The sequence below is a fragment of the Lagenorhynchus albirostris genome, chromosome 20 (genome assembly GCF_949774975.1).
Source record: "Lagenorhynchus albirostris chromosome 20, mLagAlb1.1, whole genome shotgun sequence".
NCBI lineage: Eukaryota > Metazoa > Chordata > Mammalia > Artiodactyla > Delphinidae > Lagenorhynchus > Lagenorhynchus albirostris.
The window spans coordinates 566,866-589,932 of NC_083114.1; the positions used below are offsets into that span (position 1 = coordinate 566,866).

General features: G+C 45.9%; 1 protein-coding gene across 4 annotated transcripts in view; it reads left to right on the forward strand.

Moving 5' to 3' along the window:
- The first annotated feature begins 7,663 nt into the window (after positions 1 to 7,663).
- Positions 7,664 to 23,067, forward strand: part of USP22 (ubiquitin specific peptidase 22) — a 34,766-nt gene continuing 19,362 nt past the window's right edge. For 3 of the 4 annotated variants that reach the window (XR_009537427.1, XR_009537428.1, XM_060133146.1), the window contains exon 1: positions 7,666 to 7,978. Coding sequence is in view for 2 of the 4 variants with exons in the window: in XM_060133146.1 (XP_059989129.1) it covers positions 7,841 to 7,978 (138 nt within the window). In the remaining 2 variants the exon portion in view is untranslated. Of the gene's footprint in view, positions 7,979 to 23,067 lie in introns of all 4 variants that reach the window. The other variant, XM_060133147.1, reaches the window with a different exon arrangement.

A 23,067-nucleotide genomic window follows, 5' to 3' on the forward strand; every position in this document is an offset into this window, starting at 1 on the left:
ATCATGGAACAGTGCTTGGTACTTAGTAAGTATTAAATAAATATTAGTTGTTGCCATTACTATTCATATCACCGCCCTCCTTAAAGCCTGACAAAACCAAGCTTCCAGTCTTCATGCTGCCACGAAAGCCCTGAGCATCATTGAGGCCCCTCATGGGCAACGTGGAAGTTAGTGCCTGTTTCCCAGGGCTGCTGTGACAATTACACAAAGGTGTGGATGGGAAAGTGGTTGTTAAGAAGCATGAGGGGTTATTACTATCTTGAGTGTTTTCCAAAAGAAAGTTAAATACAGGAAAGCCCAATTAGTTTCAAAGAAGAAAAATTCTATACACTCTTCACTTTCATTTCACTATTTTTTTTTTTAGGTATAAAAATTATATTTATTTCAACCAAGGAAAGGAATCACAAGTTACGAATTTTTTTTTTTCTTTTGCGGTACGCGGGCCTCTCACTGCTGTGGCCTCTTCCGCCGCGGAGCACAGGCTCCGGACGCGCAGGCCCAGCGGCCATGGCCCACGGGCCCAGCCGCTCCGCGGCATGCGGGATCCTCCCGGACCGGGGCACGAACCCACGTCCCCCGCATCGGCAGGCGGACCCCCAACCACTGCGCCACCAGGGAAGCCCACAAGTTACGAATTTTAAAAGCTGACCAACATCACAAAATCTGTAACTGCCTGACACACGTCTGTAATACTTTTTTTTTGAATTTTTGAATTTTATTTTATTTATTTTTTTATATAGCAGGTTCTTTTCATTATTAAGATCCATATTCAGTCTTTGCTCCATTTCTGCCAGCAAAAAGGCACTTTGCAGGTATGTTCTTTGTGCGAGATGCTGAATAAGAGGCCATTTCAGAGCCAGGCCTTAAAAACTACAAGTCTTAAAAACTAACAGGGACTTCCCTGGTGGTCCAGTGGTAAAGAATCCGCCTTACAATGCAGGGGACACAGGTTCGATTCCTGGTCAGGGAACTAAGATCCCACATGCCTCGGGGCAACTCAGCCCACGCACCACAACTACTGAGCTCGGGTGCCGTGGAGACTGCGTGCCACAACTAGAGAGAGAAAACCTGCACACCACAACTAAAGAGAAGCCCACGTGCTGCAATGAAGAGCCCGCGCGGCGATGAAAGACCCAGCATGCCTCAACGAAGATCCCACATACCGCAACTAAGACCTGACGCAGCCAAAATAAATAAATAAATAAAAATTAACAAAGGGAGTTTCAGAAAGAATTGAAGATCTAAGGGTTAGAGAGAATGTTGTGCATCATAAAATATTTAAAATAACCTACCCTAAATAATCTAAACTATTTAAACAATCTGTTACAATCACAAACAATTTAAAATAATCCAATTTGATAGGATGGTAAGTTGAGAGTGGTCACAAGATCTTATCTTCTGATGCAAAATTGGGACTGGTGTGAATATAACAGTTTCCAACTTCTGTCCGTGATTAAAATAAATTTTTTCTTGCATGTGTTACTCGAACACAGAAGCTTTAGAAATTGTTTCCACATTCCACAACCTACAGGAAGGACATTATTTCTACAGGGTTATCTTAGTTGATAGTTTGTTGCTCTGGAGGGCGTCTTGTAACTGAGTCTCTGTATTCTTAATAGATACTTCCAAGATTTATCTGTTACATCTGACCACAAGGATCACTGGCCTCGTTCTCTTTTCCCAAATGCATGATGGAAAATGTCCAACTTTCCTGGGTTTATTATTTAACAATGAGCTTTAGAGTTTAAATGAAGAGTGTGAACTCTGCTGATTAAGAAATTGTGATCATTCAACCTGCTCAGGACAGAAGCTGACACTTGTTGCATCTAGAAAAACTTTTTCCCTAAGACATAACAGTTTTAGTGTTTTATGTAGTGGGCATTACTAATTTCAAACTGAAACCAAATAATACTCTTGGAATTACTTTATTAACAATTCTGGTTGGAAAGTTGTAACATGATTTGGCGAAATTTTAACATTTCAGGATATTAATCACCACACTTTTCTTATCTAAAATAGCCGGAGAGGGACTTCCCTGGTGGCACAGCACTTACGAATCCGCCTGCCCTTGCAGGGGACACGGGTTCGATCCCTGGTCCGGGAATATCCCACATGCCACAGAGCAACTAAGCCCATGCGCCACAATTATTGAGCCCATGCGCCACAATTACTGAGTCCGCGTGCCACAATTACTGAGCCCGCATGCCTAGAGCCCGTGCTCCGCAACAAGAGAAGCCACTGCAACGAGAAGCCTGTGCACCACAATGAAGAGTAGCCCCCGCTCGCCACAACTAGAGAAAGCCTGTGTGCAGCAACAAAGACCCAACGCAGCCATAAATAAATAAATAAATAAATAAATAAATAAACAAAATAATAAGGAGGGACTTCCCTGGTGGTCCAGCGGTTAAGACTCCGCGCTCCCAGTGCAGGGGGCCTGGGTTCGATCCCTGGTCAGGGAACTAGATCCCACATGCCTCAGCTAAGTGCCCGCGTGCTGCAACAAAGACCCCGTGTGCCACAACTAAGACCCAGCACGGCCAAATAAATAAATAAATATTTTAAAAAATAATAAGGAAAATAACATGCTAGTGAGGATGTGGAGAAACTGGAACACTCATACACTGCTGGTGGGAAAGTAAGATGGTTCAGCTGCTGTGGAAAACAGTCTGGAGGCTCCTCAAAAGGTTAAACATAAAGTTACCACGGACCCAACAATTCCATCCCTAGGTATATTCCCAAGAGAACTGAAAACAGCCTCACAAAAGTTCATAGGCTTGGGCTTCCCTGGTGGCGCAGTGGTTGAGAGTCCGCCTGCCGATGCGGGGGACACGGGTTCGTGCCCCGGTCTGGGAAGATCCCACATGCCGCTGAGCGGCTGGGCCCGTGAGCCATGGCCGCTGGGCCTGTGCATCCGGAGCCTGTGCTCCGCAACGGGAGAGGCCACGTCAGTGAGAGGCCCGCGTATTGCAAAAAAAATTAAAAAAATTATAGGCTAGAACAAATAATTCTAAAATTTGTATGGAACTGCAAAAGATCCTGAATAGCCAAAAAAAAACCCCACCAAAAAAATCTTGAGAAAGAAGAACAAAGCTGGAAACTGGAGGCAGCACGGCGTGACTCCAAACTGTATCCCAGAGCTAGGGTGATTAACAGTGTGGTATTGGTATATAAACAGACACCTAGATCAGTGGGACAGAATTAAGAGCCCAGAAGTAAACCCTCTCAGACATGGTCAATTAACCTACGACAGAGGAGCCAAGAATATACGATGGGGAAAGGACGGTCTCTTCCAAAAATGGTGTTGGGGGCAATCCCTGGCTGTCCAGTGGTTAGGGCTCCGAGCTTCCACTGCAAGGGGCGTGGGTTCAGTTCCCGGTCGGGGAATTAAGATTCCGCATACTACATGGCACGGCCCAGAAAAAAAAAAAAAAACAGGGTGGGGAAAACTGGACAGCTACATGCAAAAGAATGAAACTGGACTACTTTGTTACATCACACACAAAAAGACTTGAACTTAAGAGCTGAAATCACGTTTCAGCTAAACCACACAATTTCCACATCAAGCAACGTGGGTATTGAATCTTATATTTAAAAAAACAGAAACTTTTTTTTGTTAATTTAACCATTTCTTGGGCAGCAGCTTAAATCTCCACTCATTTCTTTTTGTTTCAGTTGGGCTGCTGGAATTTGCCCCCCACACGAGTGATTCAGTGGTCAACTTGCACGTGGTTTATCCACAGACTCTGGGGCTCCCCTTCCCTGACTCTGTTCTCGCTTTTCAGTGACTTTAGTTTTTCTGTGCTCTGTTCTCTAATTCTTCAGTCCAGAAAGACTGTGCGTTTTCTATCTTCAGCCTCCCTGTTTGGGCTCCTGTTAGCGTGGTCTGTCCTCAGTCTATAAGCCATAAAAAACAGGTCTCTTCCTCAGGGCAGGTCCCTTCGTCCAAGCGTCTACTTCCTCACAATTGGGCTCATTCTCCAATGCCTTCAGGTATTTGTGTTTGCATTCTGACAAGAGTTCATAGTTGTTATCTGAGAGAGGATTATAGGATATACTTGACCATGTTGAAAGCACAATTCCATGGATGTTTACATTAAAAAAAATTTGAAAACTAAACAAAACAAACAAAAAACAGATATGGAGAATAACATTTTAGGCCATGTTAGTCCCGTGGATAGTGGGAAATGCCTTTTGAGACAAATACCTGACCATATCACTTTTTTTTTTTTTTTTTTTTTTTTGCGGTAGGCGGGCCTCTCACTGTTGTGGCCTCTCCCGCTGCGGAGCACAGGCTCCAGACGCGCAGGCTCAGCGGCCATGGCTCACGGACCCAGCCGCTCCGCGGCATCTGGGATCCTCCCGGACCAGGGCACGAAGCCGTGTCCCTTGCATCGGCAGGCGGACTCTCAACCACTGCGCCACCAGGGAAGCCCCATATCACTTATTTTTAAACTGGCCAGCTCTTGCCCATCCTTCTACTCTTAGGTCAGGCATAGGAAACATTTCCGGATCCCCTCCACTGCAACCGCCTGGGCAGGGTTAGGGTGAGAGGTGTCTTGGAGGGTTTTCATGTTACCTGGACTTTCCTCTATCTCTGCAATTTCATACTTCAGTCATCCCTCAGTATCCTCAAGGGACTGGTTCCAGGACGCTCTGTAGGTACCCAAACCTGCAGATACTCGAGTCCCTTATATAAAGTGGTATATAACCTACCCACATCCTCCTGTATACCTAAATCATCTCTAGATTACTTATAATACCTGATACAATGTAAATGCTGTGTAAATAGTTGTAAGTACAATGTAAAAGCTATGTAAGCTGTGGCCAGTGCACGGTTTGCTTTCTGGAAATTTCTGGCATTTTTTTTCAAATATTTTCCATCCGAGGTTGCTTGAATCCTTGGATGTGGTACCTATGGATACACAGCAATGGCTGTACTGAAACTGCCTGCTAGTGTTCCTATTTATCCCACTACACTGTGGGATTCTTAAAGTAGGATATTGTCAATCATTTCAATGCCCAGCAACTTCCAGATCAATTGCTAATGTTTCTTTTTTTTTTCTTTTGCTGCGCTGCTCTGCGGCATGCGGGATCTTAGTTCCCCAACTAGTGATTGAACCCAAGTCCCCTGCAGTGGAAGCGTGGAGTCTTAACCACTGGACTGTCAGGGAAGTCCCTGTTTCTCAAGCCCTTAATTAAACAACAGGCACGTACTAAGAGCTTGGCATGCATTACCATTTATTCTGTGCTGTAACCCTTTAATGTAAGCACTGAGTTGGTGTCACCCCAATTTTAACAGATAAGCAATCTGCCTCATGTTACACAAGCAGAAAGTGGTGGAGCCAGAACTGAAGGTTAAGAGTCTGACTTGTTTTCTGGGTGGATGCATGAATGGAACTTCCGGACCTGTTTTCTAGATGCTGTGGAACTTGAGCAAGTCCCCTTTCCCCGCCTTAGAACATTTTGTCATTTCAAGTTTTAGTGATTTTTTAAGTATGAAATACTATGATTAATTCTTATTATAAAATAATTCAAATGCCATAGATGAAGTTCTCCCTCACCAGACATTAACTATGATTGATTTGTTTGTTTCTCCCAGCCCTTTAATAGATACTCACATACAGTATTATTTTTCGGTAAATGTCACCATACTATCTGTATTTTTCTGCAACTTGTTTTATTCATGTATGTCTTATAGACTTTCCATATTAGTACTTAGAAACCTAGGTCATTTTTTTACAGCAGCATAGCATTCCCTAGAATGCCTAGTTAATAGTTTACTCAATCATTTGCCTATTAATGGTCATTTAGGGTGTTTTCAGCTTTTTTCCCATCAGAAAAAAAATGCCGTAGTAAACAGCTTCATCCATGACTCTTCTCGGAACTGCTTTTCAAGGATATATCGTGTTTTAATCTTATTTATGTATGAGGCTGATTACAGGGCATTTCAAATCATTATTTATAATCCAAGTGGAGAGCACAGAAATTCTCCCAAGGTTAGATGACCATACTGATAAAAAAATGTGATCAATAGATATTAGGGGCCTGAATTCTAAGGGCACATTCTTTTTTTTTTCTTGATATTTATTTATTTATTTGGTTGCGCCGGGTCTTAGTTGCAGCAGGCGGGATCCCTAGCTGCACATGCGAACTCTTGGTTGCGGCATACAAGTGCGATCTAGTTCCCTGACCAAGGATGGAACCTGGGCCCCCTGCATTGGAAGTGCAGAGTCTTATCCACTGCTCCACCAGGGAAGTCCCTAAGGGCACATTCTTGAAACCGAATCATATTTACAAGAACAGTAAAACTAAAATACTCGTGACATTGAATATTAATAGAGGTGAATCACATATAATTTGTAATTCCTAACTATTTCTGAGTTCACTTTTTATTAAACGGATACACCTTTCTTTAACATATCCATAACGTGCCTTACTTCACCTGTGTTTTATTCTGAGAATGATCTTATTAGATTCTCCTATAAAAGTTTGTTTGGGTTAATTAATTTATTTATTTTTGAGAACCTGCATATAACTAGTACTACTCTGGGCACTGGGCGATACTGACGTTAATAAAACACAAAAATCATTACCGTCATGGAGTTTTCATGCTACGTTGGGAATAGTTAATTAAAAAACAGGGCAGGGAAGTCTGGTGGTCCAGCGGTTAAGACTCCTCCCTCCCTATGCAGGGGTCCCGGGTTCCATCCCTCGTCAGGGGACTGGAGCCCACATGCATGCCACAACTGAGTCCACATGCCAACTAAAGATCACTCATAGGGCAACAAAGATCCCACGTGCCGCAACTAAGACCCGGTGTAGCCAAATAAATAAACAAATATTAAAAGAACAAGTAAATAAATTCTTTGGGTAAGGAGATGAAGGATTTAGGGGGCTCGTGAGGTCCAGTAGGGTGGAGGAGAAGGCCTCGCTGGGCAGGCGGCGTCTGATAAAGCCACGGGCTGGGGTCGGGCAGGCTTCAGGCGGAGGGGCTGCAAGCACCAAAGCCCTAGGCCAGCGTGCCGGCCAGCGTCCCGACCACAGAAGCTTCACCCCACACCCCTCCCGCCGGGCCCTGAGCTCTAACTGCCGCGACAACATCTTTATTTCTCCGTCTTTTAGCTGCGGAGGTGGGCCGGCGCGGGACGCAGTGAAAAGCCCTCGAGAAGCTGGCACCTGTCTTCACGGACCTCCCGCACCTGCGGGGTCCGCCAGCAGCTGCACAGCCCACCCGGAGGACGCGGGACTCGAGCTCCCGGAGCCGTGAATGTGCGGCTAGCGAGCTGGACGGCGACGCCTCGGCGAAACCTGATACAGCGCGCGAGTCTGTGGTTGCCTGCTTCCTATCGGGAAGTCCAGAGTCCACGTGCGGCAAGCCTGACCGGATTCACCGGACTGCGACCCGGTGGGGACCAGCGACCGCCGCCCCCAAACCCCGCCAGCTCCGCCCCTGCGGCAGCGCCCGCCGGCGCAAACAGGTCCAGTCCCGCCTCGCCTCCTCGGAGGGCGGGACGTCACGCGGCCGCCGCTGACCAATGGCGGGGGTGAAGGGGCGGAGCCTCTCCAGCTCCACCCATCGCCTGCCCAAGCCCATGGGGGAGGGGGCGGCGGGCGAGCCGCCGGCGGCTGGCGCATGCGCGGCGCGCCCCGGCGGCGATGACGTAGCCCTGTTGCGGCCTCGGCTACCCGCGAGCGCAGCGCGGGCGGCGCCCGCCACCCCGGTCGCGAGACTCCGCTTTGTTCCGGGCCTGCCCCTTGGCCGTGCCGCCCGCAGCCCCGCGTCGCGCTGGCGTCGTCCTCGTCTCCGCCGGCGCCCCGGCGCGAGCCGGACGGCGAGGCCATGGACGCGGAGCTGGTGGTGACGCCTCCGGGCTGTGCGCACCTGGGCAGCTTCAAGGTGGACAACTGGAAGCAGAACCTGCGCGCCATTTATCAGTGCTTCGTGTGGAGCGGCTCGGCGGAGGCCCGCAAGCGCAAGGTGCACCCCCTGCAGCGCGGCTCTGCGTTGGGTGGGGGGGGGAACTCGCGCCTCGCCGTCCCCTCCCCCACCTCCTGCACGCCGGGCGGGGGCGGGGTGGGCGCGGCCGTGCGTGCGGGGGGGCGGTCTCTCCCGGGGCTGCCGGGTAGGAGGGGAGGGTCCCCGACGCTGCAGCGCGGGGCGTGTCTTACGGACCCTCCGGGCGGGGTGGGGCCGGGGATGGAGACGCTGAGAGGGAGAGGACGCAGCTGCCGAGGCCTGTGCCGTCCACGCTGTGCAAAGCCTCCGCTGCCCTGGCTGGTGCCTGGGGGTTGCTGGGTCGGAGGCTCGGGGTCACCGGGATGCGGGTACAGCCGTCGAGCGCCCAGAGTTCGCAGGGACGCCCGCCCCGCCCTCTGAGTGCGGGCCGTCCCCGGGCCCAGGTTCCGCAGGGACGCGCGCCACCCATTTCAGCGCGGGGCGCCACCCATTTCAGCGCGGAGCACCCCCGGGCCCAGGGTCCGCAGGGACGTTCCGGGACGCGCCAGCTTCCCCCAGGTGTGCACGGGCGCAGGTGCAGAGCGCCGCGAGTCCTAGAAACCAGCCGGCTCTGCCGCTTAGAGTCGCGTGTTTGTCAGCGCGACGGGGATTGGGGAGGGGGTCCCCTGTGGCTGCGCAGGAGCGGGTTTAAAGAAAGGACTGTCTAAAGGCAGGTGGGGCTGGGGCGCCTCCCTGAGGTACTGATGGAACGGTACACAGTGTCCTGTTTTTCGGGCTTAGGTACCATCTAAGCGATTAGGCTTATTGGTGACTTGGAAATCAGAAAATGACATTATTTCTTTATCTCACCTGAAGAAACTGTTTTTACCGTGTAACGCGATTTTACAGTTCGCAGCCTGAGGGCAGGCGCTGTGTTAGGCAGTGTCCACCTTGAGTAGCATTTTTTATGGGAAAACTAACATCTGCTGAGCATGTAGAGAATGTTAAGCACCAGTTTTCTTTATTTTTATCAGTATTGGTGTTGGGAAGCACTGCCTGGTAGGATGAACTTAAATCGGAGATGAAACCGATTTCTACGAGGATGGGAGTGAGATTCTTGCTGGTGGAATTTTGTGCCCTTAAAATGAAATCGCCTAGTTGATAACTTTTTCAGGAGATAATCGTGTTACTGCTCCATATTGTTTGTTGGTCAGTATGCATGTGACCCATCTCCACATTGCGTTGAGGCGGGAGCCCCTGCCCTTTTTACTCTTTCCCTCCTTGTCAACCCCCACCCCTGTAATGTTTAACTTGAGTCAAGTTTAACCCATCATTAACTTTGCCGAATTTCCTGAGGAGAGGATCACTTTTTCTTTTTCTTTTTTGCTCATATGTGGCTTGGATTAATCTTCAAATGTCAGTTGCTTAGTTTGAAAGCTGATGAACCACGTCTGTATTACTCACTAGTAAGAACTTGAGCTATAGACAGACAAGAAGTGGTGTGAGAACCTGTTTCCGAACTCGGGTCTGTCATGCTGCAGTGCTTTATGGTCGTATCCCAGCAGTGAACCCTTATGTCCTCCATCTGTCATTCCCTGAACGTGCATTTCTACAACCCTAGTGGCCCAGCCAAAGAGGATTTGGTTTGAGGAATGGTGAACAGTGAGTAAGGCACGTTTGGCAGTTTGCAGAGGTTTCTCAGCAGATGTGCAGGCTTAGTAGTTTGGTTTTAACACCAGGAAGTTGTCTATAAAATATTTCAACCTAAGTTAAGCTTCTTTGAGGTTGCTCAAAGAAGCTGCAGTGAGGTCTCAACTATAGTGAAATTACAGGGGTTAAAACTCTGTCTCCTCTAAGTAGAGGTGGTTAATGATTTTTATATCCAAACTTTGATTTTTCTTTTCATGGACAGAGTGAGAAGAGCGTGATCAGATTTGATAATTTTCTGAACGGAAAAATGTTCCCCGATTGAGGACTCAGAGCTACTGGATGTCTCTGGCATGTGTCTTACCACTTGAGGATTTGTGTGTGAAAATGGAAACGGGAAATGAAGACATCAGGAATTTTCAGTTCTTCTGTTTTTTATAACTTAACCCAGTCTGTGTTCTATTTTGAATATAAAGACACTTTGAGGGACAGGTAATGTTGTTTTAAATAATCCCTTCTGTCTTCTTGAACGGTTTCTGTGATTCTAAAATTTTCCAGCAGTTTGTCCTCAAAAATACGGAGCACTTCTTGTAGCTGTGGTAAATATTTTTACCAAAGTACGTCACCACAAAGTGGAGAAGCTTTGGCACTTTTGAACGATTACTGATTTTGGTTTAATTTAGACAGTAATCTGGAGGACAGGAAACCATCTTGAAGGTTTCTTGGCACAGAATTTGGGGACTAAGGCAACCCTTTGGGTAGAAAATCTATGAGAGGTTTTTTGTTTGAGAAAAGGGGCTGGAGAGAAGGGACTGTTTCTAGATGCTCTCAGGCGCAGAAGTCAGACCTTGCCTGCTCCAGCATTTTTTCTGTTTCTGCATTTGTGGGCTTAATGCTACTATTTAAAGAACTATGGACCGGGCACCCTGTGGAAGAAAGTGGGCTGATTCCATATTTTTTTAGATCTCCCATTTTCTCTTCAGTCCAGAATCAACTAACTCTTTTTTTCTTTTTTACTGAAGTATAGTTGATTTACAACACTGTGCCAATCTCTGCTGTACAGCAAAGTGACCCAGTTTACACATATAGACATTCTTTTTTTTAATATTTTTTTCCGTTATGGTTTATCCCAGGAGACTGGATATAGTTCCCTTTGCTCTACAGTAGGACCTTGTTGTTTATCCATTCTAAATGTAATAGTTTGCATCTACCAACCCCACACTCCCAGTCCATCCCTCTCCCTCCCCACCTCGGCAACCACAAGTCTGTTCTCTATGTCTGTGAGTCTGTTTCTGTTTGGTGTATAGGTTCGTATGTGCCATATTTTAGATTCCACATATAAGTGATGTTATATGGTATTTTTCTTTTTCTGGCTTCACTTAGTATGATAATCTCTAGGTCATCCATGTTGCTGCAAATGATATTATTTCGTTCTTTTTTGTGGCTGAGTAGTATTCCATTGTATTTACGTACCGCATTTTCTTTATCAGTTCATCCGTTGATGGACATTTAGGTTGTTTTGCCTTGGCTATTGTGAAGAGTGCTGCTGCTATGAACATACAGGTGCATGTATCTCTTTTTTTCCTTTTTTTTTTTTTTTTTTTTGCGGTACGCAGGCCTCTCACTGTTGTGGAGCACAGGCTCTGGACGCGCAGGCTCAGCGGCCATGGCTCATGGGCCCAGCCGCTCTGCGGCATGTGGGATCTTCCCGGACCGGGGCACGAACCCGTGTCCCCTGCATCGGCAGGCGGACTCTCAACCACTGCGCCACCAGGGAAGCCCCTGCATGTATCTTTTTTTTAACATCTTTTTTGGAGTATAATTGCTCTACAATGGTGTGTTAGTTTCTGCTTTATAACAAAGTGAATCAGTTATACATATACATATGTTTCCATATCTCTTCCCTCTTGCATCTCCCTCCCTCCCACCCTCCCTGTCCCACCCCTCTAGGTGGTCACAAATCACTGAGCTGATGTCCCTGTGCTATGCGGCTGCTTCCCACTAGCTATCTACCTTACGTTTGGTAGTGTATATATGTCCATGCCACTCTCTCACTTTGTCACAGCTTACCCTTCCCGCTCCCCATATCCTCAAGTCCATTCTCTAGTAGGTCTGTGTCTTTATTCCCGTCTGGCCCCTAGGTTCTTCATGACCTTTTTTTTTTTTTTCTTAAATTCCATGTATATGTGTTAGCATATGGTATTTGTTTTTCTCTTTCTGACTTACTTCACTCTGTATGACAGACTCTAGGTCCATCCACCTCACTACAAATAACTCAATTTCGTTTCTTTTTATGGCTGAGTAATATTCCATTTTGTATATGTGCCACATCTTCTTGATCCATTCATCTGTTGATGGACACTTAGGTTGCTTCCACGTCCTGGCTATTGTAAATAGAGCTGCAATGAACATTTTGGTACATGACTCTTTTTGAATTATGGTTTTCTCAGGGTGTATGCCCAGTAGTGGGATTGCTGGGTTGTATGGTAATTCTATTTTTAGTTTTTTAAGGAACCTCCATACTGTTCTCCATAGTGGCTGTATCAATTTACATTCCCACCAGCAGTGCAAGAGTGTTCCCTTTTCTCCACATCCTCTCCAGCATTTATTGTTTCTAGATTTTTTGATGATGGCCATTCTGACTGGTGTGAGATGATATCTCATTGTAGTTTTGATTTGCATTTCTCTAATGATTAATGATGTTGAGCATTCTTTCCTGTGTTTGTTGGCAATCTGTATATCTTCTTTGGAGAAATGTCTATTTAGGTCTTCTGCCCATTTTTGGATTGGGTTTTTGTTTTTTTGTTATTGCGCTGCATGAGCTGCTTGTAAATTTTGGAGATAAATCCTTTGTCAGTTGCTTCATTTGCAAATATTTTCTCCCATTCTGAGGGTTGTCTTTTGGTCTTGTTTATGGTTTCCTTTGCTGTGTAAAAGCTTTTAAGTTTCATTAGGTCCCATTTGTTTATTTTTGTTTTTATTTCCATTTCTCTAGGAGGTGGGTCAAAAAGGATCTTGCTGTGATTTATGTCATAGAGTGTTCTGCCTATGTTTTCCTCTAAGAGTTTGATAGTGTCTGGCCTTACATTTAGGTCTTTAATCCATTTTGAGTTTATTTTTGTGTATGGTGTTAGGGAGTGTTCTAATTTCATCCTTTTACATGTAGCTGTCCAGTTTTCCCATCACCACTTATTGAAGAGGCTGTCTTTTCTCCACTTCTTGCCTCCTTTATCGAAGATAAGGTGACCATATGTGCGTGGGTTTATCTCTGGGCTTTCTATCCTGTTCCATTGATCTATATTTCTGTTTTTGTGCCAGTACCGTACTGTATTGATTACTGTAGTTTTGTAGTATAGTCTGAAGTCAGGGAGCCTGATTCCTCCAGCTCTGTTTTTCGTTCTCAAGATTGCTTTGGCTATTCGGGGTCTTTTGTGTTTCCATATAAATTGTGAAATTTTTTGTTCTAGTTCCGTGAAAAATGCCAGTGGTAGCTTGATAGGGATTGCATTGAATCTGTAGATTGCTTTGGGTAGTAGAGTCATTTTCACAATGTTGATTCTTCCAGTCCAAGAACATAGTATATCTCTCCATCTATTTGTATCATCTTTAATTGCTTTCATCAGTGTCTTATCATTTTCTGCACACAGGTCTTTTGTCTCCTTAGGTAGGTTTATTCCTAGATATTTCATTCTTTTTGTTGCAGTGGTAAATGGGAGTGTTTTCTTAATTTCACTTTCAGATTTTTCATCATTAGTGTATAGGAATGCCAGAGATTTCTGTGCATTAATTTTGTATCTCGCTACTTTACCAAATTCATTGATTAGCTCTAGCAGTTTTCTGGTAGCATCTTTAGGATTCTCTGTGTATCGTATATTTTCTTTTTTTTTTTTTGTGGTACGCGGGCCTCTCACTGTTGTGGCCTCTCCCGTTGCGGAGCACAGGCTCCGGACGCGCAGGCCCAGAGGCCATGGCTCACGGGCCCAGCCGCTCCGTGGCATGTGGGATCTTCCCAGACCGGGGCACGAACCCGTGTCCCCTGCATCGGCAGGTGGACTCTCAACCACTGCGCCACCAGGGAAGCCCTATAGCATCCTTTTAAATTATAGTTTTGTCCGGGTATAGCCCAGGAGTGGGATTGCTAGATGGTATGGTAATTCTATTTTTAATTTTCTAAGGAACCATCGTACTGTTTTCCACAGTGGCTGCACCAACTTACATTCCCACCAGCAGTGTAAGAGAGTTCCCTCTGCTCCACATCCTTTCCAGCATTTGTTATTTGTTTTCTATTCATTTGGCTGCACTGGATCTTAGTTGTGGCACGTGAACTCTTAGTCACGGCGTGTGGGATCTAGTTCCCTGACCAGGGATCAAACCCGGGCCCCCTGCACTGGGAGCGTGGAGTCTTAGCCACTGGACCACCAGGGAAGTCCCCAGCATTTATTATTTGTAGAGGTTTTTAAAAATATATTTATTTAATTAATTTTTTTGGCTGTGTCGGGTCTTCGTTGTGGCACGCGGGCTTCTCTCTGTAGTTGAGTTGTGGCAGGGGCTCCAGGGTGCGTAGGCTCTGTAGTTTGCAGCCCACGGGCTCTCTCGTTGAGGAGCGCGAGCTCAGTAGTTGTGGCGCGTGGGCTTAGTTGTCCCATGGCACGTGGGGTCTTAGTTCCCTGACCAGGGATCGAACCCGTGTCTCCTGCATGGATTCTTTACCACTGGACCACCAGGGAGTCCCCTTGTAGAGTTTTTAATGATGGCCGTTCTGACTGGTTTGAGGTGGTACCTCACTGTAGTTTTGATTTGTGTTTCTCTAACAATTAGTGATGTTGAGCATCTTTTCACGTGCCTCCTGGCCATCTGTATGTCTTCTTTGGAGAGACGTCTCTTAAGGTCTTCTCTGCCCAGCTTTTGACTGGGTTTGTTGCTTTTTTGTTGTTGAGTCAGAGCCAACTAACTCTTAAGCCCAGGTTTCTATCTTGAGGAATTGAAATCATAATTTTTAAAGGCCATTTAAATAGTAGGTGTCAAATAGCAAGATACTAGGGCTTCCCTGGTGGCGCAGTGGTTGAGAGTCCGTCTGCCGATGCAGGGGACGCGGGTTCGTGCCCCGGTCCGGGAAGATCTCACATGCCGCGGAGGGGCTGGGCCCGTGAGCCATGGCCACTGAGCCTGCGCGTCCGGAGCCTGTGCTCTGCAACGGGAGAGGCCACAACAGTGAGAGGCCCTCGTACTGCAAAAAAAAAAAAAAAAAAGATACTAAATACCTGCCTTAAAATTTACAGTATTTGTAGATGTCCAGTGACAATTCCTACACATAAGATAATTGTAGCCTAAACATATGTGAAGGAATGTGTAAATAATTCTAGATGCTGAGATGTTGGTTTTACTAAGATTAAAATTCATGAATCCACATAGTTTTAAAAAGTAATTGCAGAAGTGATGGTATGAATATGTTCTCAGTGTTTAAAAAGAGAACAGTTCAGGACTTCCCTGGTGGTCCAGTGGTTAAGACTCCACACTGCCAACGCAGGGGGCACGTGTTCCATTCCTGGTCGGGGAAGATCCTGCATGCCGAGTGGTACTGCCAAAAAAAAAAAAACAGGGCTTCCCTGGTGGCGCAGTGGTTGGGAGTCCGCCTGCCGATGCAGGGGACGCAGGTTCGTGCCCCGGTCCGGGAAGATCCCACATGCCGCGGGGCGGCTGGGCCCGTGAGCCATGGCCGCTGGGCCTGCGCATCCGGAGTCCGGAGCCTGTGCTCCGCAACAGGAGAGGCCGCAACAGTGAGAGGCCCGCATACCGCCAAAAAAAAAAAAAAAAAAAAACAGAGAACACTTCAAAGCCATATACAGCAAAGTTACACATTTTTGTTTTTGTAAATATACATGCTGTGTATACTGTTTCCTTTTTTCATTTGTTCCTAATGCATACAAATCTCACTCTGTTGAACTGTGCAATTAATATTCCATTGGCTGGAAATGGCATTGTGTATTTTGCTCTCCCCCAACCCCCCAGGCTTTCAGTTTGGAGGATTTAGTAAGAATTTGTAAAACTTAAGCCTGGTAATCAGTTTTAAGAAGGAATAATCTTGGGCAAGACCCTTTTAACTGCATGAGTTTTGGTTTGCTGAGGGATTGAAATGTGATTTGTTCACTGATACAAACCTGAGATGCATTTAAAATGCGGTTTTATGTAAGGGAAACAGAGTAGAGAAATTTTTAAAAAGTGTAAAATATAAAAGTCTAAGGTAATATACTTTCATAGAGTACAAGTGGAATGCCCTAACTTCCATTTTGTATCATTACAAAGGGACAGTATAGCTTGTTAGCCTATGAACACTTGCCTAAGAGGAGGGAAGCTTTTGTAGTCAGTATTTCATTTTATTTTATTTTCAATTTATTTTATTGAAGTCTAATTGATTTACAATGTGTTAATTTCTGCTGTGCAACAAAGTTACATTCACACATGTATACATTGTTTTTCATATTTTTTTCATTATGGTTTATCACAGGATATTGAATATAGTTCCCTGTGATACACAGTAGGACCTTGTTTATCCATCCTATATATGCTAGCTTGGATCTGCTAATCCCAAACTCCCACTCCATCCCTCCCTCCCCCTTGGCAACTACAAGTCTGTTCTCTATGTCTGTGAGTCTGTATTGCAGATAAGTTCATTGTGTCGTATTTTAAATTCCATATATAAGTGGTATCATATTTGTCTTTCTGTTTCTGGGTAGTCAGTATTTTAGAAGCATGGTTCAAGCCTTTGGTTGTGTTGTGGAAAGGGAGGTCATTTCAGGTGGAAAATGGTCTTATTTATCTTGAGTCAGTGTTACTTTACTATGTGTTTTTTTTTAATTAATTAATTTAATTGATTTAGTTTTGGCTGTGTTGGGTCTTCGTTGCTGCGTGCAGGCTTTCTCTAGTTGTGGTGAGTGGGGGCTACTCTTCATTGTGGTGCACGAGCTTCTCATTGCGGTGGCTTCTCGTTGCGGAGCACGGGCTCCTAGGCGCATGGGCTTCAGTAGTTGTGGCTCGCGGGCTCTCGAGTGCAGGCTCAGTAGTTGTGGGACACGGGCTTAGTTGTTCTGTGGCATGTGGGATCTTCCGGGACCAGGGATCGAACCTGTGTCCCCTGCATTGGCAGGCAGATTCCTAACCACTGCGCCACCAGGGAAGTCCCCACTATGTGTTTTAGAAGAAGATTTATTCTAGGGATCTTACAGGTCATCTCTTTTTATCAATGTTGCTTCAGTTCTAGAGTCTGAGATCTGTCTCCTGAGGTCTGAATGAATCCCTTATGTTTGAAATTTTTAGTAGAAGTGATCTTTGGAGAGTAACAGTTCAGCTGTCACTGGCTTAGACAAAATACCTGAAGTGACCAGACACAGCATCTGGTAGGTGGTAGACCGAGAGCTGTGAAAAGTCCAGCGTTACTGGCTCCACCAGTGACTAAATTAGTATTTTTTGACTCTGCCAGGCACTTAACGTGATGGTGATGAGAATGCTGCAGAGAGCTGTCTCCTGTCCGTCATTTTTTTTTTTAGTTCATTTTTTAGATATGTATTTTTTTAAAGTAAACTTTTTTCCTTTTCAAAACTTCTTGCTTTGCAGAATTAACCTTTGCTTTATTTACTGATGAATTGGATCTTCCCAGTCATCACAACAAAGCATTGCAGCATTCATACTAAGCAGGGGACAGGCCATTCCAAGTAGAAGATCTAAAATGAAAAGTTTTTCTTTTGAGGTAATTGTAGATTGACCAGCTGTTGTGAAAGATAGCAGAGAACCGGGCTTCCCTGGTGGCGCAGTGGTTGAGAATCTGCCTGCCAATGCAGGGGGCACGGCTTCGAGCCCTGGTCTGGGAAGATCCCGCATGCCGCATAGCAGCTAAGCCCGTGTGCCACAACTACTGAGCCTGCGCGTCTGGAGCCTGTGCTCCGCAGCAAGAGAGGCCGCGATAGTGAGAGGCCCGCGCACCGCGGTGAAGAGGGGCCCCCACTCGCCGCAACTAGAGAAAGCCCTCGCACAGAAACGAAGACCCAACACAGCCAAAAATAAATAAATAAATATTGAAAAATATATATATAGCAGAGGACCTTTACCTGGTTTCCCCTGATGGTAACATCTAGCGAAACTAATACACTGTTACAGCCACGAGTCAATATCGATACAATCAGCTCATTTATTCCTATTTCCCCAGTTTTTACTTGCGCTCATCTGTGTGTGTATTTAGTTCTATGCAAATTAATAACAGAGTAGTTTTAGAGTTACAGAAAAGTTATCAAAAATAATACAGAGGGACTTCCCTGGTGGCGCAGTGGATATGTCTCTGCACTCCCAATGCAGGGGGCCTGGGTTCGATCCTTGGTCAGGGAACTAGATCCCACACGTATGCCGCAACTGAGAGTTCGCATGCCGCAACTAAGCAGCCTGCTGCCGCAACTAAAACCTCGCGCAACCAAATAAATAAATAAATATTTTTAAAAAATACAGAGAGGTCCTGTTATCAATCCCCCATCTCCTCGATTGTTAACTTTTTACATTTCTCTGGTACGTTTTGTCCCAGCTAATGGCCAAGGTTGATACATTATTATTAACTAAGGTCATACTTTATTCAGATTTGATTAGTTTTTCCCTGATCGTCCCAGAACCCCCTCTGGGATCCCACCTGAGATTTGGTCTGAGTCTCTTCAGGCTCCTGTGTGTGTGAGAGTTTCTCAGACTTGCCTTGTTTTTGACGCCCTTAGCGGTTTTGAGGAGTGTTTGAGGAGTATCGCTCAGGTGTTTTGTAGGACGTCCCTCGATGTGGGTTTGTCTGAGGTTTCCCTCCTGGTTCCCGGCTGTGGTTCCAGGTTTGAAGAGGAAGCCCAAGCCTTTATTTATTAAGGTCTGCACTTGGTGCGGCAGGTGAGGTGAGAAGCGTCTGCCACCGCGAGCTTCACAGAACACCTCACGCCCTCGACCCCGCGCTTTACCTGCTCAGCTCTCTCCCAGCCTTTCGTCCCTGGGTGGGGTCCCCTCGTGGCTGTACCGATCTGTCTCGGCTGCCTCACCCCTGGTCTGCACATGGCATCTGCTGAAGACCTTGCGGCTTTGCCGGGATCATTTGCCGGGTCTGGATTTGCTGGTTGCAGGCTTGGGGCACGAATTCATCTTTGGTTCTGTTTCCTGCAAATTGGCAGCCGATTCAGAGGCTGCATCAGACCTGAGTTGAGCCCTCGGGCGAGATCTGAAGCAGTGCCGTGTCTTTCCTGAAGGTCCTGCTGCCGGAGTGCCCAGACCTGAGGAGGCAGGTGTCAAGCAGATGTTGAGAAGCTGAGGTTTCCAGAGACTGAGGTGACCTGCCTCACAGACGCCTGTTCTTGCCTCATCTTAACCCAGCAGCACCTGTAGAGGAGGGTGTGTCCGTCACTTTCATCACCTGTTAGCAGTTCTGGGGAGGACAGTGGGAGCAACAGGTTAAATGAGGTTCTAGGATAATCCGGTGGCTTCTTGTAGGCACTTGTGATGGACAGTTGGGAGGTGATGGGGCAGGGGCGGGGTTGCTTCTGCCAGGTGTGTGCCCTTCGACCTTGGGCGGCTCCACGGCTCTTGGGCTCACCTGTTTTTCCTTTATGATTATCCTTTGTATTTACATAGCATTTTGCGTTTTATAAAGCATCTCACGTAATTTCGTTTTGGAACTCACGGTGCAGTTTAGGTGGCCTTGGCAGTCAAGTCTCCTGCCCTGTACAAGGTCACTGATTAAATGCCAGGTCTGGGCCTTGAAATTAGGTCAGTCTGACTCTGAAGTTCATGCTCCAGCTAAATTATTTGGGCATGTTTTCTAGCGCGACCGAGTAATTCTCCAGTCTCAGCCGACACCAGCTGGGCGTCACACAAATCTGACTGTCCGACTCGTCGACCGGGAGTTGGCGGCCAATCCTGTAGGTTGAGGGCTCAGCCCCGCAGGATGCGCCCACTTCAGACACCAGTCACAAGGCTGTTCTCCCCTTCTCGGGCTCACAAGGCTCAGGGAAACATTTACGTACGTTTACCCATTTATTATAAAGGTTATTATGAAGAATGCAGGTGAGCAGCTAGATGAAGAGATCCGTAGGCTGAGGTCTGGGGGGTGCTGAGCAAAGGGGCTTCTGTCCCAATGAAGTTGGGGTGCATCACCCCCCAGCACAGTGATGCATTCACCTACCCAGAAGCCCTCTGAACCATCATTTAGGGTTTTTATGGAGGCTTCATTATATAGTCACGATTAATGGTGGTGCAGTGGTTAAGAATCCGCCTGCCAATGCAGGAGACACGGGTTCAAGCCCTGGTCTGGGAAGATCCCACGTGCCGCAGAGCAACTAAGCCCGTGCGCCACAACTACTGAGCCTGCGCTCTAGAGCCCGCAAGCCACGAGTACTGAGCCCATGTGCTGCAACTACTGAAATCTGCGTGCCTAGAGCCCGTGCTCCGCAACAAGAGAAGCTACCGCAGTGAGAAGCCCGCGCACCGCAATGAAGAGTAGCCCCCGCTCACCACAACTAGAGAAAGTCTGCGCACAGCAGCGAAGACCCAATGCAGCCAAAATAAATAAATAAATTTAGTTATTTAAAAAATAGGCAGTGATTAAATCATTACACAGGTGTGATTGATTAAATCATAGGTTGTTGATGGAGGTTGGGGGATGGAGCTAATGTCAGAAATGAAAAGATAATGTGAAAAAGAAATTCATATTAGTTTATAGGTAGAGCAATTCTGTATTGGTAACAAAGAAGTAGCAGTGTGATTGCTTTATGGTAGCTGAGTGTAATCAAATCAGTACAGTAGCTTGTACGGTAATGATTGAATCATTGTAAAATGTCTGCGGTACACAGCATTGCAGTCATGTTCATAATACCGTATTGGAAACATTGTTAAATTAAAAAGTTACCCGTGATGATAGACTGATACGCAGTATCTCCGATTGCGAGGAGAGCGGGAGCAAGGGGCGCATACTGTATGGTAATTCTTTGAAAGCAAAGTTTTAAAACAGTAAGAAATGAATAGTTTACATTAAACATCCCTTACCTTACGCATATGTGAGGATAGGCTGTCCACTTCACTACAAGTCTTGCATATAGTGTTCTACACACATATTTTTTGTATGTTTATTGAAAATCCACACATAAGTGGACCCGTGCAGTGCAGTTCAAGCTTGTGTGGTTCAAGGGTCAGCTGTACATCTATCTGGATTGGTAAGCTTTTCCTTTTGAGGATGTTAAGTTTGGTTAAGGCCGTGTTGGCCGGAGTTCTCTGTTGCCAAACATAACCTTTTCCCGTTTAATTAACAGTAGTCGTCTCTGGGGTGATACTTTGAAAATATCCAACACCCCAGTATACATACATACGTGCATATGTATACACACATGTGAATACTTTGATGTATTTTTTTCTTTATTGAGCTGAAATTCACACAAAAATTAACCACTTTAAAATACCAGTGAGTTCCCAGCGTTGTACAATCACCAGCTGCCTCTGTTAAGCTTCAAACCGTGTCACCTGCTCTCCACGCTCCCTCCAGCCCCCGGCAGCCTCTGATCTCTGGTCTCTCTCTGGATTTGCCTATGCTTGACATTTCATATAAACGGAGTCACACAGTATGTGACTTTTGGTGTCTGACTTTTCTCACTTAGCATGTTGTGAAGGTTCATCCACGTTGTAGCGTGAATTAGTACTTTGTGTTTTTTTTTATGGCTGGGTAAGTACTCCATTGTGTGGATACACCATATTTTGTGTATCCATTGATCCATTAATGGAGATCTGGGCTGTTTGCACCTTTTAACTATTGTGAATGACCCAGTATTTTTTCACCCCCCCCTTTTTTTTTTTACGTGAATCAGTTATTACTATGCTGATTATAAAATGAAGGCTTTGTAGTCTTTTCTACTGCGGTAGGTGGAATCCTCCTATGAAGAAGACTGCGCAGCGTGTGTGTGCAGTGTCAGTTTCAGAGTGGAGCTGGGGATTCTTTTTTTGTACAGTGCATATAACCCATTCTCTCCGCTACTCATTTCTGTGCTCAGATAGGGCCAGAATTGCCCAGCGGTAGTTCCCAGGCTGTCTCCCCTCCCTCCTCATGCCCATCACGCTGGAGTCACTGGCGTGTGGGAGGTGCTGTTCACGGAAGCACCAGCTAAGCCAGGCGTTTCCGCCTGGGGCAGGTGGCGCATCCTTGGTGGTTATGGAAAATAGGTTTGTGCTTGGGACTGCCTGTCAGTGGAGCCCTAGTTATAAAATCGGATTCACGGCCTTAAAATGAGCCCTGAGCATGGGCTTTATTTATGTGGAAAAGGTTTAGTCAAATTGTGTGTGCGTGTTTAATCTGGGGCTTTCTTTTCCCTCATCTGTTTCAGGATGTGACCAGTTTCTTTGTTTCTGGTTGTAGCCCATCTGCCTCTGTTTAATTTCTGTAGTTCTTTTTTTGTGCAGCTAAAATTCTTGAAGCCTTTCTTCTTTAGGCAGATTTTTCTTTTGTGAAGTTCTGCAAGAGAACAGGTGATACAGATTTACATTTGAAATTCAGGGCTTAATTTTGATCTGTTTTTAAAGCTTTTGTGTGTTTTAAGGGGAAAAATGATGTGTTAAAATGATACACTTATCCTGATTTGTCTGTATTTTCAGGGTAATGCTAGTCCTGAATTCTTTCTCAAATTATATAAACAGAATTGGATTTCTTTTTAAGTTCGTGGAGGAATTTTAATAAAATTACGATCACACATTTAATATATCCTGAGTGATAAAAATAAGGAATACCTCTTAATCTTTACATCTGTAGCTGTAGTGAGCAGTAAACAGCTTCCTGGAATCTGTTCCTAACAGTATTTATATAAAAGAAAAATTTCACGGGTACTGGGAAGCATCATTTGTTACACATCAAGTAACTATTAATGTAATTTAAAAATTTCCCTGTGTTAAAAAATAAGTAAATAAAAAATAAAAACGTCCTTGTGTTACTGAGGACAGTTAGAGTTAGCGAATTCCTTAGATTGCTCATTGGAAGAATAAACAGGTGACACAACTACTGTTTCTAGCGTCGCAGCATTTTAGACAAGTCTTTCCAGTGACCCTCGCACTCCTGTGGGATTGTCCCAGAGCAGGGCTTCCTGCTGGGAGGGGGCAGGCGCCCCCTGCAACCCAGGGTGGAGACCAGGGATGTCGCTGGACATCCTGCCATCCACGGGAACACCCTGCGCCACCCGAGCACACACACGGGCCCCCTGTGCTGAGGCCTGCGTTGGGGCTTGACCATACGGGGTTTGCAGAGGTAACCTCTTGCTGGTGTCAAAACAAGGTAAGTAACTAGCCATTGAAAGCGACTCTTCTTTTTTTTTAAAATTAGTCAGTTAATTTTTGGCTGTGTTGGGTCTTTGTTGCTGTGCGTGGGCTTTCTCTGGTTGCAGCGAGCAGGGGCTACTCTCTGTTGTGGTGCGCGGGCTTCTCATTGCAGTGGCTTCTCTTGTTGC